The following is a 15,203-nucleotide window of genomic DNA, read 5'->3' as shown; positions in this document are numbered from 1 at the left end:
AGCTACTCAGGAGGCTGAGGCAGGAGAATCACGTGAACCCAGGAGGTGGAGGTTGCAGTGAGCCAAGATCGCGCCATTGCACTCCAGTCTGGGCAACAGTGCGAGACTCCATCTCAAAAAAAAAAGAAAATGAATACAGGCTGGGTGTAGTGGCTCATACCTGTAATCCCTGTAGTCCCAGCAACGAGGGAGGCTGAGGCAGAGGAGTAACTTGAACTCAGGAGGCGGAGGTTGCCATGAGCCAAGATCACGGCCCTGCACTCTAGCCTGGCAACAGAGCGAGACTCCATCTCAAAAAAAAAAAATGGATATAGATACAGATTTTAAGTATGTATTGCTTATTTTAATTTTCTGACTCCACTGTTGTATGAGCCAGAGATTAATTAGAAAGAGCAATTATGTGGTCTCCCTGCTACATAAAACCGTGTATACTAACGAGTGTACTATTTTCAGTTGATTTTTTTTAACCTTTAGTTTCCCAATTTTGAATAATGGTTTCTGATTTTTGAGGGGAAGCAAATGGTTATCTTAGAGTCTGAAATGGGAATTGTGGAATTAGACTGAACCTAAGGGATTTAATATGACACTTGGAAATTAAGAGGCTAAAGCTTTTTTAAAAAAAGAAAAACTGTCAAGGTTTATGGTATAAATGGTGAAGTTTGAAAGGTTAATGAGATACAAATTGTATTATTTGGGAAGGGTTTTTTTTTCCTTCAAACACGTCATCTTCTCATCTGAATGAAATGGGTCTGAATACCCCGTACTCATACGCCTAATCTCGTTATGTCTTATTTAGTGAATTTTATTTATGAATAATTTCTTTTGAAGTGAAAACTCAATGTTTAATATTTTGCTTTTTTGCCGCATCGTCTACTCAGAAACTACATGAAGAGAAATCGTTTCTCCCTTTGTTTTTCTTTTTTCTTTTGTGGTATTTAAAGCACATTTTAGATCGAAGTTATTTATGTCTAGTCTTGTATATCTGACTTAAGTATAACCATGTAAGAATTGTAAATTTTAGTTTTCTGAACCCTTAAACTTTTTTAGCATGTGGTCTTTTACACATACTAAAAAATTACTCTTACTTATAACAGCGTAATTAAATACATCATGGAGGAGAGAAACTTAAAATGACACTTTGACTATTGAAGTTATTTGTGTTGCTAAATAGATGCAGAGGATTTATAGCAGTTTTGTTTTGAGGTTTTATTTATACATAATTACTTCGAACTCTTCAGAGATGTTTTTTCATAAGACAATTTGTCATAAATTCTTCCGTGCACTTCAGAATGAATAAGTGCTATCTATCCTTTAACCATAGATTTTGAGGGGAGAAAGCATAAAAATATAGCATATAATCTGAAAATAAATTTGTAACATGCACAAATAATATGACATTCTTCTTGAATCAAATCATAATTCTAGAACTTTAGATCTTAAATAGAATTTTGGTTTGTATCTTCCATGTAATACCACACACAGATGACCACACAAAAAAGTCTTTGTAAAATATTGGATTGATAGGATTAGAGTGCTTACATGTTTTGTGGGGGAAGGGTGGGCAGTAAAGTGTAAGTGCTTTCTTTTGTTCCTGACTTGTATATTGATGACAGTCCATTCTGTTTCTGTTTTCTAAATGTATTTTATTGTGGTGCTTAACTTCTTATTAATTAAATCCTGTATCAGAAACCTTGGAGGGAAAAAAAACAGAGAGGCAGTCATTGTTTTATGCTACTTTGTTTCAGAGCAATTTGAATCAACAGTAAAATGTCTCAACCTGCAAAGCTCCTTGTGAGACTGCAAATCAGAGTGATTACAGCTTTAATGGTATAATTATTGGGGTCTTTTCAAAATGAAAAGGATTTCATTTTCTTCTGCTGACCTGTGTGTGTCTTACTGGCTAGAGCATGATTGAGATGATGAAGGAGGTTGAAGGAATGGAGAAGGGCAGCAGCCTTTTCTGAGCGTCCACGACATATCTCACTAGTGCTCTATGTGCTTCACATTATCTTCCCAGCATCCCTGCAGAGTCAGAATTGCTGTCCTGTTCTATGTGTGGGGAAACTGGGACTTAGGATAGTTAAGTCCTTGCTCAGAGTTACACAGCTATTAGGTAATCTCACCTGGGTCTGACTACAAACTTTATTGCTTGTTCCACTAGAATATGCCATAAAGATTTTAACAAAGAGCTCTTAAAGAGAGAAAAAGATAAAGTAGCCGAAAGACTTCTAAATGATCTCTGACATCCCACCACTGTCCCAGTAAAATTATTTCACCTCTCATTTCATATGAGAACACCAAATTTCCCCAAGAGGAGATCCAACCCCAGTCTTACCCTTGAATTTGTTTGCTATTTGAATTTTGTGCTGCTAGCACTAACAAAGTGCAAAAATTGCAGCCCTCTGTTCTTGAAATACTGAGTAAAAAGAACGGCTGAGAAGCCTGTTTTTCACCTCCAGTGTCAAATGTACTGCCATTGAAGGAATCAAATGTAACCTTGGGCTAGCTCAATAAGGGGAAAGTCAAACTGCTCAAGAGGGCATTTTGTGGGACTCAGTCAAGGGATAAATTATCCCGTGGTACTGAGTGTGAGGATAATACAGAGGGATTTCATAACCACCCAGCTGCCAGTGCCTGACATACTCAGCATGTGGGTCCTTAGCCAGGCCCTCACATTGTTAGCGGTGGTTTTATAGAGCAGTGACCATGATGTGGTGGATCAAGTCATATTATATTACTGGTGCCTGGAAATTTGAGGTGACTGGGTCTCTCACTTCCTGGATTATGGATTAAGAGTGTTGCATCTGGAAGTATTAACGATGGTGGCTGTCCTGTTGCGGTGATTTGGTAGCAGCACCGAGTTGAGAGACCTAAGGAGTTGACAGGTTAATGAGGGACCACCCCTTCCAACAGCTCGACTTTGAAAGTGATGTTAAGTGTTCCCCTCCTCCAGTCCTCTCCTTTCACCTTCCCTGTGAACACCTGACTGGCTTAGGGGGAGACTGGTCTTCCATTACCCACCCAGTGATTACCCAGAGTATACGGTGTGCCTCCCGTTTATGCCTTTTATCTTTGGACATCCACTCCGCTTCAGGATGGCTTCTGTCTGCCTTGTAGGTACGTATTTAATAAAACACCCATCCAGACGTAGTAGGCAACGTGAGTTATTCCTTCCCTTCCCACCGCCTCCCCCCTCCAAAAAAAATTGTAAAACCCTGACATTCTGTGCTGTATTATCTGAGTGGCGGCTTCTTTGTATATGGACTTTTGCTGTTTATCTATTGTCTGTCAGGTTTGCATTTCTTATAACAGGTGAGAAAAATTTCTCAGCCATCTTGGTTTTTAGTAGTTTCCTTTTTTCCTTTAATTCTTGGAGTGAATTTAGTGCATAGTTGAGGAAGGGAATGACCCCCCTAGATAGGCATTTAAAAGGTCAAGGGCTTCATTAAGCCTCTTAGGTAGAGGAAATCTGACTGGAAGTCTTGCTGGCCTCTTTCACATTCTTCAGAGCATCCCTAGATCCCCTCAGATCAAAGATAGGAGCACGATGATTTTTCTCATTTCACTGCCATTCTCTGAGCTGCTCAGACAGCGAGCCACACATAGGCTGAACTTGACTATAAAAACAGAAAGTAAGTGCTAGAAGCCATTATGCCTGGTTTGGATTTATTCTAACTTTAATTTCCCTAGTTTGACAAAATTTGAAGTTGGTCCTAGTGTGAAGAGACCAATCAAACCAAGCCCTGTTCTTCAGAATAAAGCAGCTCGTGTGGGACTGAGCCCGTGGCCTCCATTGCTGGGCAGTCCTGACACCTGTGGGAGCACCCAGTGAGCTCCTACAAGGAAGCCTCCTCAGTGGGTCCTCTCACTGCCCCTTCATTATGTGCCTGTAGAATCATGCCAAGAAATCCTGAGCCTAGGTACTAGAGTGATTAAAATCTTCCCAGCAAGGTGCATGAAAATCAGAGAAAGCCTTGTCGCTCTGTCGCTCGGTCACCTTGGGTTCTAGGCAGCATGTCACTCCCATCTTCCCAAACACCCAACTGAGATTTCTTCTCTGTTCTGAGCAGCAGGTAAGGACATTTTTCTCCCTCTGACCTCCCTCACATCTTCATCTCTTCAGATACCTCTAATCTATTTGGAAACAGTGGGGCCAAGACATTTGGTGGATTTGCCAGCTCGTCGTTCGGAGAGCAGAAACCCACTGGTACTTTCAGCTCTGGAGGAGGAAGTGTGGCGTCCCAAGGCTTTGGATTTTCCTCTCCAAACAAAACAGGTACTCCTATACGTATTTGTTATGGTTAACTTTATATGTGTATTTGTTTATGCGTAGAGATCTGGAAGGAGACATCTCTAGGGTGGTTATCTCAAGAGAGTAGGATTGGAGTAAAGTTAGCTGTTTTCTCAACTTTATTTTTATATTGATTGAGCATCTGCTACACTCCTAACATGATTCCAGGTCTTCTGAAACATGTTTAAAAGCATAGGACATGGGCCGGGTGCGGTGGCTCAAGCCTGTAATCCCAGCACTTTGGGAGGCCGAGGCGGGTGGATCACGAGGTCGAGAGATCCAGACCATCCTGGTCAACATGGTGAAACCCCGTCTCTACTAAAAATACAAAAAATTAGCTGGGCATGGTGGCGCGTGCCTGTAATCCCAGCTACTCTGGAGGCTGAGGCAGGAGAATTGCCTGAACTCAGGAGGCAGAGGTTGCGGTGAGCCGAGATCGCGCTATTGCACTCCAGCCTGGATAACAAGAGCGAAACTCTGTCTCAAAAAAAAAAAAAGCATGGGACACATGTAATGCACCTCTTAAGAGAACACAGAGTCTTCTTGGGGAGAGAAAACATTGTAAATATTTTACAGTTGCAGAACAACCAAAGTAAGAGAACACAGAAGGAAATGAGAATTGAAATATCAAGAAGAAACCATCCTGGGTCACAGATTTCTTTGGGTGCCCATTACTTATGAGGGTCAAGGTGGATCGTCTGTTTAATTTCTCATGTGTTATGTTACTTTCCCCTCTTTCCGAAATCACTTTATTTTTAATGGAAATACATGTGTATACACAGTCTACATATCAAAAGTCTACAGCTTAATTAATTTTCACAGTTGGAATACACCCATGTAACCAAGGAAAAGGAGCATTACTGGCACTACTTTTTATCCCAGCATTACTATTAAAGTATGCATTTATATAAACTATACGCTTTTTTATAATCATGTAAGATGTATTTATAACTAAAAATTTTTAAAGAATAATGTATGTTTAGATCTGAAAACATGTACTTTATTTTTGTCATCTGCCTCTCCACCCTGTTTCTGTCTCTTGAGATCTGCAGAGAGTCTGCACTCCTGTCTTTGTTGATGGCAAGTTGTGTGAAAAGAGGTTTTTTTTTTTTAAGACAGGGGGTCCAGAATAGGCTGTTTGAGCAAGCAGCTTTTTAAAGCAAACTCCCCGTGAGTAAGTGGGCAGGACACTTGGCCCTTGTATGTATGTATGTGATGCTCTGAAATATGCTAATTCCAGAGGAAGGATCTGACCTCAGGAATAGATGCATCAGTGGCTCTGACTTGGGAGTAAGGCTGCCCCAAATTAGTACATGGAGTCTTGTGTTTAGAGCCTCAAGTGCCGTGGTTTGCAAATCCACTGTGCACCTCAGACTGTGACTCAGGTAGCTTAGTTCTTGGTTACTAGTCATTAATACTCTTCCTAGAAGTTAAAACAGTATAGAAATGGGCATCTCAGCTTTCTTTTGGCCACATACACAGTGCATTATTTAAAAATGAAAGGGCCACAAGGCTTTTGTCCCAGTTACAAAGGCATGTCGTGAACATTTCAACTAGAGTTCATCGATCATCAAGACGTTTTATGTTTTTAGGAGCCAGATAATGTTTTCTTTGACTCTTATGGTTTTCCTATATATGGTTCTTTATCCTGGGATTACATCCCCATTGATTTGAAAATCTGACCTTTGAAAACCCCACCCAGCTAGGTGCAGTGGATTGCACCTGTGATCCCAGCAGTTTGGGAGGCTAAGGTGGGAAAATCACTTGAGCCCAGAAGGAAAGGCTGCTGTGAATAGAGGAACTGCCTTCCTGGCCAGGCAGGGCAATCACTTCTTGCTTTAAGAGGGATTTTGATGATGATTTGGATGGGTCTTTGAAAAATTTCGAAAGCATCTATCCTCCCCTCAATAAAATTGCATTAGAAAATAATCGTGCTGGAGGTCATCCAGGGAGAGGACGGGAGGAAGGCAGGATGGACTGAAGATGGCCTTGCTGCCCACCATGGTCAGTAATCTACACTGTGCTCTCTCACTAAAGTGTTAGATTTGGTTACATGGAGGCAGGCAGGGGGTGAATGAGAAGTGGAAGATGAGAGGTGAGTGTTTGAGTCGCACAGGCTTTGTTTCAGCCCCAGCTCTAGCACCCACCAGCTGGCTAAAGTTTAGACAAGTGGCATATTCTCTGAGCCTCAGTTATCTCCTCTGTAATGTAAGGATCCCAGGCTTATTGGGAGGATTTAAGAGAACTGCTAAGAGGCACCTGGTACATAGTGGGCCCTCAGTAAATCAAAGGTTATCATCATTGATAATTAGAAAATGTATGTTTCTTTTGGAGAAGAAATTTATGAAAATACAGCAACTGATAAAATCAAACCCCTCCTGTCATCAGTAGAGAGTTGCCTGTTTAAGCCAGAGGACTATTTTCTTCCTAGTTCATTTGGCTATGACCCGGGTTTGTTGTTTGGGGGCTTTTTCTCTCTGCGTATGTTTAACCTCCACCCCTCCCCTGTCCAGTTTATTTTCTGTACCATTTTTCATTCACCTTCCACCAAGAAGTCTAAACAATACTGAATACAAGGCCCTAGATAAAGCCCTGCGTGTCTAGGAAGAAAGTGTAACCAGATCTGTGATCAGTCTTAAATAATTCAAGTGTTAGGGTTTTTTAGCACTTTTTTTTCCAGTCTGTTATATTTATAACCCAACAGTCTTCATTATCATAGCTTGGAATTTCACTCAAGGTTTTAAAATGCAGCATGTTAACCCAAACATGAGCCTTAGCAAAAAAGTATTTTCTCAGTTGTGCAGCCTACCACTATTAATGGCAAATAGGCACATAAGTGAATCACAAGATAACAGTTAATTGAGAAATTCAGCTGACAGCTTTTTATACCCAGTATTTGGTCTTTCCTGATTCAGACAGCAGAAGCTTGTGTTGTGATTACATATATGATAAGAGGTCTAGATTTCATCCCTCTAACAACAGATTCACTTTCTGAAAGGGGAGAAAAGACTGTCTCTGCTGACCATTTCCTGGCTTGTTGCTAGGCCACCATTACTCCGTTAGCACGCAGTTCATAGGCGAACACTTTAAGAAGTACTCCCTTTAAAGGGTGCCCCCATTTAGAGCACATTTCTTATGCCATTCTATTCTGTTCATTCAAGAAGTCACTTACTGAGTTTTTACTCTAATACTTTAGAATGATTTCAGCAGCATCTTGGAAGTTTGGGAACCCACATCAGGAACAGCAGGAATAGCTCAGGGGAGGATGTTTTGTCCTCCTTCCTGACAGGCATCACCAGCAATCAGAGGAGGCTGCTTAGTGCACAATCTGACCCTTGTCTGCATGACCACCTGCGTGATGCCTGAGCCCGCTGGGCAGCAGTGTTGGCAACTTGCAGAAGGCATGTGAGCTCTAGGGCTCTCCTCACTGTTGACTCACCATTTTATTGGATTTATACAGCAGCCTGCTTCCAAAGAGGAAATTTGGTGTGTTTTTTCATTGAGTAGTAATTCCAAACTGCAGAAAAAAAAGCATTAAAAAAAAAAATCTTCTCCACCGAGAGAGAGAGAGGGAGACTGGTGAGAGACATAGGAGCCATCAGGCTGTAAATAAATAAAAAGCACCTGGCTGCACGCCAGTGTGCACGTCTCCGTCTCTGCTATGACCCAATTCAGAGATTCTCCTTGAGACGGGGTTTTGAGCCTCTGATTTTATACTTGGGTTTCTATGAAGCTACATATCTTGCCTGTATGCTGATAAGTAATACAATATGTCATCTTTTGACAGCTGGGTGGGGATTGGAGTTTTTGAGAATGGTTTTTCACTCAAAACAGCTCAGAGGACCTGAGAGGGGTCAGAGGTGCACCGAGTGGACTCTCAGAGGTCTGCTTACATGGCTTCACACTGACGAACCCGGCTGGCCTCTCAGACACACACAGGGTCTGCAGGAGCTCTCCTGAATGGACCCCAGAGCTCTCTGCTAGAAATGGACGGGTGGTTTGGTTTGAGGGCTTTTGCTTTGTTTTTGTTTTCATTGCTATTTTCTTGATAGAAGGGAAGGGGGGTATTACTCTTTACCCTGGTTCTTACATTTGAATTGCTAACATCTTCTTTTCCTTTTTTTCTTCCTATTTTGATTTGATTTCTCATTGCTCAATGTCTTCTCTTCCTGTCTCCTCCCTTCTTTCTCCCTTTTTCTGTTTGTTTGCCTCTGTTTTGCTCAGGTGGCTTTGGTGCTGCTCCAGTGTTTGGCAGCCCTCCTACTTTTGGGGGATCCCCTGGGTTTGGAGGGGTGCCAGCATTCGGTTCAGCCCCAGCCTTTACAAGCCCTCTGGGCTCGACGGGAGGCAAAGTGTTCGGAGAGGGCACTGCGGCTGCCAGCGCAGGAGGATTCGGGTAAGACCCCTGGGGAGGGCCCTACGGAACCCACATGCCAGCCAAAAAGCACTAGTCCTGTACTGTTGCTCTGAAAAGAAATTTGAGGCTAGGCGCAGTGGCTCACGCCTGTAATCCCACCACTTTGGGAGGCTGAGGCGGGTGGATCATGAGGACAAGAGACTAAGACCATCCTGGCCCACATGGTGAAACCCCATCTCTACCAAAAGTACAAAAATTAGCTGTGCGTGGTGGCGCATGCCTGTAATCCCAGCTACTCAGGAGGCTGAGGCAGGAAAATTGCTTAAACTCAAGAGGCGAAGGTTGCAGTGAGCTGAGATTATGCCACTCCAGCCTAGTGACAAGAGCAAGACTCCTGAAGGCCCCTCCCTTTAAATCGGTCAACAAGTCTCTCAGGGATTCCTGTTCCTCTATGGGGTAAGACTAGTTTCTTTCAAGCCAGGCTTTGTTGAATTCATGGGTGGACCTCAGTTGTGTTGGTGTTCCCTGATATGAGAAATGCTAGTCATCAGGACCCCTTTTCTGCTGGGGCTAAAGGAAAGCAAATAGCCCTGCCTTAGCTACTGCTCTGTAGCCAAGAGTACCCCCATGTGGAGCTTCTGTTAGGACGTCCTCAGTGAATGGTTTTCACCAGTTTTCTTTCCTCTTGGGATTGTTCTGTGTTAGACTTGCTGTCCTTGAACAAACAACTCCCCTGTGTCTCTTGCTCCCCCCAGAGTGAGTATTCAGTTCCATAGGCTCCCCCGCACCATGGGAAGAGCCTGGATGATCAGGAATTTGGAAGCGGCTCCAGTCGCCTCATGTATGTCTACACTAGAAAAGGCCATATTAGGGAGTTGCTTTGAAGGACAGAATTTCAGTCTGGTTGCCAAAACCCCAAGGGAAAATAACCTGCACCGCACCACAAAATCCCAATAAAAAAAAAAAGTACACGGTGATGACCACCAAGTCTCTCGTTCCAAGGAGGTGTTAATGCCTAAAAGGAACTCGAAAATGCCTCTCACCACAGTACTGGGCTTCGGATGAGCTGAAGACTTGGGGTAGGGGAGATGATTTTGTCTGGGGGAATTGTAGAGATACTTGGGATCTGAGTCTTGGCAAGATGACAGCATCTTTATCTTGAAAATAAACTACAGTATGTTCTTACACCCTTCCCCTCCATGAAAGATGCTGGAGCACAGCAGCGAGAGTGAGCGGGTTGGTATGCTGCTTCTCATATTCCACATGGAGACTAACGTGTTAGGTTTACTCTCAGGAAACCCCAAGAATTAAAGTTAGGGACAACTGTGAAAGGACAGTTAGAGACCCACTTAGTCTGGTATTCTCAGCGGTCTTAATGGAAACTGTTCACTGCAGTGATGACCTAGCACACAGTACTGCAGAGTTGATAGAAGGTTTGGGTTGACTGGGTATGTTGAGGATTGATTTATTTCAAACCAGCTATATTTTTACTAGTAGAAAAGTATCATATTCTGCCTTGGGGCAGCTCTCACATAAATCCTGATTGGCTGGTTAGTCAGTCCTAAAAAGGGTTAGTACCACGTCAGTTATTAAATCTCTGTAAGAGCCATTACCTTCTTCCAAGTACCTGGCCATGAGTCTGTCTCTGACCCTGAAGGGCAGGCCTCTGAGAGGGACAGGCTGTTGCTGCTGAGGCCCAAGGCAGGAGGAGGAAGGGAGCCAGCCACTGCTGGGAGAGAGTCCAGCGAGAGCAGATAGATCCCTTGGCCACCTTTGTATGGAAAGAGCCTTGACCTCATCATTAAATGTGAACAGAGTGGTGGGGATGGGGAATTTTAGATAGTTTTTCTCTCTGGGGTTGATTCATGCCCCAGGTGCTATCCCTTCTCCCAGAAACCATTGATCTGTTTCCCTCACCTAATCACCTCCAGACCCCAGAAGCTCTCCCCTGCCCAGCCGAATTCCTCTGCAAATGATTCAGGGGGCTCTGATAGGTCACACAGTGCCACCTTTTGTGCTGGACCACATCTGGAGGGAGAACTGGGTGAGGGTGCCCAGGGGATTGTCCCCAGGTGGGCTGAGCAGGGGAGAGAAAATGGTAGCCACTTCTATAATGTTTTGTTTAGTAATTATTAATTCAGGAAGCAAATACAATCCTGAATGAAATGACTTGGAAAAAGTAAATAGAATCAAGATCCCAAGAGGAGCTAAAGGTAAATAAATGGAGGCAGGGGTCGGGGGAACAGTCGGTAAGTGAGAAATGCTAAAATGATGGTATAAAGCTGCAGGATTGCTGGGGATAGTGCAGGAAATGTGTACTGCATAGTTCCCAGATGCCCTGGTGTTTCGATGGGGGATGGAAACTAAAACACTGGCTAGGTTGGATTTCATACTGTAGTCCTGCCGTTTTTCTTCCCAGAGCAGAGATAAAGGTTGACCCTGGGCGATAGCTCGTTCTCCCTGCAAGGCTGCTAGTTAGGCCCCACCTGTCACCGGGCCAAACTAATATGCTCATGTATGTCCTGCATATTGAGACTTTTTTTTTTTTCCTTTCTTTTCTTTTTTTTTTTTTTTTGAGACGGAGTTTCGCTCTTGTGACCCAGGCTGGAGTGCAATGGCGCGATCTCAGCTCACCGCAACCTCCACCTCCTGGGTTCAGGCACTTCTCCTGCCTCCGCCTCCTGAGTAGCTGGGATTACAGGCACGCGCCACCATGCCCAGCTAATTTTTTGTATTTTTTAGTAGAGACGGGGTTTCACCATGTTGACCAGGATGGTCTCGATCTCGACCTCATGATCCACCCACCTCGGCCTCCCAAAGTGCTGGGATTACAGGCTTGAGCTACCGCGCCCGGCCGCATATTGAGACTTAAAGCAGAGGCTGAGGCTTACAGATGGCCTCATGGGGAGAAGCCCCACTGACCTCGGTCTGTTTCTCACTGGAGCGCAGGTTTGGAAGCAGCAGCAATACTACATCCTTCGGCACACTCGCAAGTCAGAACGCCCCCACTTTCGGATCACTGTCCCAGCAGACTTCTGGTTTTGGGACCCAGAGTGGCGGATTCTCTGGTTTTGGATCAGGCACAGGAGGTAAGCTGCCACAGGTTCTCCGTCACAAGCACAGTGGCTCCCTCTTGCCTTCTCCCCCAAAGAAAGGACCAGTCTGTTTAGTGTTTTAAAAGCTGACCAAGCACGTGGCTCATGCCTGTAATCCCAACACTTTGGGAGACTAAGGCGGGAGGATCACTTGAGCCCAGGAGTGTGAGACTAGCCTGGGCAATGTGGCAAGACCCCATTCTCTACAAAAAATGTTAAAGTTAGCCGGACATGGTGGCACACACCTGTCATCCCAGCTACTCAGGAGGCTGAGGCAAGAGGATTGCTTGAGCCTTAGAGGCTGAGACTACAGTGAGCTGTGATTGCACCACTGCACTCCAGTGACAGAATGAGATTCTGGGTGACAGAACAAGACCCTGTCTCAAAATACATACATACTGAAAGTGATTGAAAAATAAATTTCTTTTTTAAGTTTTAGTTAGACTTGGGACATTGTATCATTTCTTACCAAAGAAACTACTGTCTTGATTTCCTCTCAGGATTTGAGAGGCGCAAAATAATAATGGTCTTACAGGGCCTTGGTTTAAAAATTTAAGCCAGCAGACTCAAAAAAGATGTAAAAACTTCACAAAATGTCTTGCATTTGTTTAGCACTCTGCTTTTTCAGATGGCATAGTATGTGTTTTCCATTTTGTTCTTGCAATAAACTGACAAAGCACAGAATTTAAATATCATTACAACTGTACCAATGAAGAAACAGAAACTCCGAAGAACTAAGTGATTTGCCTAGAGTCAGTTAGCAGCAGAACCAGGCCTAGAATCCAGCCATCTTGCTTGTCTGGCCCTCAAAGGGAAGAAGAAGCAAGCAGATGAAAAAACAACAGCAACAGCAGAAAAAAATCGTAATGAAACGGATCCGTGTGGTCCAGTGCAGCTAAGAGAGAAAGGCCAACCCAGAGACGCTCCATGCAACACAGCCAGGGCTGGGGAGGGGAGAAGATAACTTGTAAACAGTCAAGGATTTCTTCTGACTTTTGGGGGACCTGAACAGCTCCAGAGGATAAACTCATAATAAAGGGGCTTCTGCATGTACCTCCCCTGCCTTCCTGTAGGTGGTGGGGGCACAGAGGGCTTTCCACAAGAAGCATGGGAGGGTAGGCACTTGGCACGGAGACCACCTTTGTGTTTTGAGTGGATGTGTGCTTTAACTTCACTCTTCTGTTTTTCAGGATTCAGCTTTGGATCCAATAACTCGTAAGTATCCCCCTTTTTGAGTCTGACCTTAATTAAAAGCATTAAATGAAGTTGGAAGTATGTGTGAGCCACAAATCTTTCCTGCCGGATTTGTGCGTTTTCTTTTCATTTTTCCTGTTTTTGTAGTTTGTCCTGGAAGTGTGGGGGTTCAGCAGCAGGGTTTGAGTTTTGTGGACATGTTCATCTCTGTAGGAATATGGCTGGAGGTGCCAGGCCTCGCCTTCTTAAGAGGCATGGCTCAAAGAGAAACGAGCACACCTGCCAGTGAACCAGGCCTGAGGGCAGCACTGAGGAGGTGCTGCTCCTGACTTCCCTGGAGTTGTCTCGAAAGCTGCATGCTAATCCCTGGGCTCTGGGCCATGCCCAGGTCTCATATGTTGATCCTCCCTCTATGCTTCTGTGTAGAATTTCATGGCGTTAAAATTCAGACTCTTAGCCAGGTGCAGTGGCTCACGCATATATCCCAGCACTTTGGGAGGCTGAGGTGGGAGGATTGCTTGAGCCCAGGAGTCAAGACCAGCCTGGCTAACATAGCAAGAGACCCCATCTCTACTAAACATTTTTAAAAAACTAGCCAGGCATGCTGGCTCATGCCTGTGGTCCCAGCTACTGCTGAAGCTGAGGTGGGAGGATTAGTTGAGCCTGGGAGGTCAAGGCTGCAGTGAGCCAAGATGGCACCACTGCACTCCACCTGGGTGACAGACCCTATCTCAAAAGAAGGGGGGAAAAAAGCAAAAATGGCCAGGCACAGGTAATCCCAGGCCTCCTGCTTTGGGAAGCCAAGGTGGGCAGACCAGCCTGGCCACCATGGTGAAACCCCATCTCTACTAAAAGTACACACAGACACACACACACACTCTCCAGCCTGAGAGGCGGAGGTTGCAATGAGCTGAGATCACACCACTGCACTCCAGCCTAGGTGGCAGAGCGAGACTCTGTATACAAAAAAAAAAAAAAAATCCGAGTCCTGACCTTTGCACAAAGGCAGAGCAGCAGAGCCTGTGACAGAGCAGCTGACTCCGCCACTCCCCTGTGCTTCCTTACAGGTCTGTCCAGGGATTTGGTGGCTGGCGAAGCTGAGGGGGTGTCAGCAGGCCTTTCGATCCCTGGGAGCAACTGCATCCTCAGCTTCTTTACCCAGAAATGCTGGAGCAAGCTGTTCAGACGGATATTGCCATCAAAACATATACACCCAGAAAGAAACAACAGAAACCAAAACTCAAGAGATGCGCAGTTACTCGTTTTATATTTCATGTTGGGTTCCCCACCCCACTATTAAACTGTTGGTCTGTTTCCATACAGAATGTGTGTGGGTTTTTTCAGATAATAGCCAAGGAGATTGCCCGTTTCTGTGGCTCTGAGAAGCCAGCAGAGCACTGTGTCTTCAAGAATGGCATCAGAAGTCTCCAGCATCAGGTGTTGATAAACAGCATAGAATAGAACCTGCAGCGGTCTCACTCGGACCTAGTGCCCTCCACATAGGGAAGAGGTTGAATCCTGTGGGCCGTCTTTTTGAAGCGGTGACTTGGTTATCTCCTCTCTGAGTTCTTTTTGTCATTGTGCATCAGGACCCTCCAAGGATGCACTCTGAGATTGAATGGAGGCAGAGGACCCACTCATGCCAGCAGCAGTTTTAAAAGCAGCCGTAGCGCTTTTCAGTACACTTGAAGCCAGTGTGAGGCAGGACTGGCAAACAGACCAGGGCAACGTGGCTGAGTGCTCATGACAGTGCTGCCCCTTAGCCAGCCTTATCCGCTCATCCCCATGTGGCTCTTGGGTGCTGTGTTTCCTACTGCAGAGAGGAGAAGGGCAGTTGCTTGAGAAGACAGCCATTCTGTATGTGGCAATGACATTGGTAGCCACAGCTACCCAGTGTCTATTAACCACAGTGCAGATAGCCCTTGGTAGACCCGGGAAGTGTGAAGACGGGCTGTTGCCAGATACCACCAGCAGGACAGTGCTGGATTTGACAACAGTGTTTGCTGGCGTCGCCTAGAGCTCATCATTGCAGTTGTATTAAAGTGCTTATTTATCTTTAATGCAGTATCTTTGAGGCCTGGGCATAATTTATATATCTTGGGTCTGTAACATCCTAGGTAGTTGCTGTCAAAGACCGTCTCGCATTGAAAACAGATGTAAGAATTTACCTTTCAGGCCCAGAATCTGACAGTGCTGGCTTGGGTCATGAGCAGCAGAGTTGGAAAGGGATTTTTTTTTTTTTTTTAAGAGTTTTTCATAGCAGGTT

At 44.7% G+C, this 15,203-nt stretch overlaps 1 protein-coding gene across 3 annotated transcripts in view; it reads left to right on the top strand.

Annotated features, from left to right (window-relative positions):
• NUP214 (nucleoporin 214) overlaps positions 1–14,138 on the top strand; it is a 102,982-nt gene extending 88,844 nt beyond the window's left edge. For all 3 annotated transcript variants that reach the window (XM_010341416.2, XM_010341417.2, XM_010341412.2), the window contains exons 32-36: positions 4,124–4,276; positions 8,516–8,687; positions 11,598–11,737; positions 12,934–12,958; positions 14,005–14,138. In XM_010341416.2, coding sequence (XP_010339718.2) covers positions 4,124–4,276; positions 8,516–8,687; positions 11,598–11,737; positions 12,934–12,958; positions 14,005–14,038 — 524 coding nt within the window. In that variant the 3' untranslated portion in view covers positions 14,039–14,138. The remainder of the gene's footprint in view (positions 1–4,123; positions 4,277–8,515; positions 8,688–11,597; positions 11,738–12,933; positions 12,959–14,004) is intronic.
• Positions 14,139–15,203: the final 1,065 nt, after the last annotated feature.

This window comes from Saimiri boliviensis, chromosome 2 (genome assembly GCF_048565385.1).
Source record: "Saimiri boliviensis isolate mSaiBol1 chromosome 2, mSaiBol1.pri, whole genome shotgun sequence".
Taxonomy (NCBI): Eukaryota; Metazoa; Chordata; class Mammalia; order Primates; family Cebidae; genus Saimiri; species Saimiri boliviensis.
Note: the sequence above shows the minus strand (reverse complement) of the source record. Positions and strands in the feature narration are given on the sequence as shown.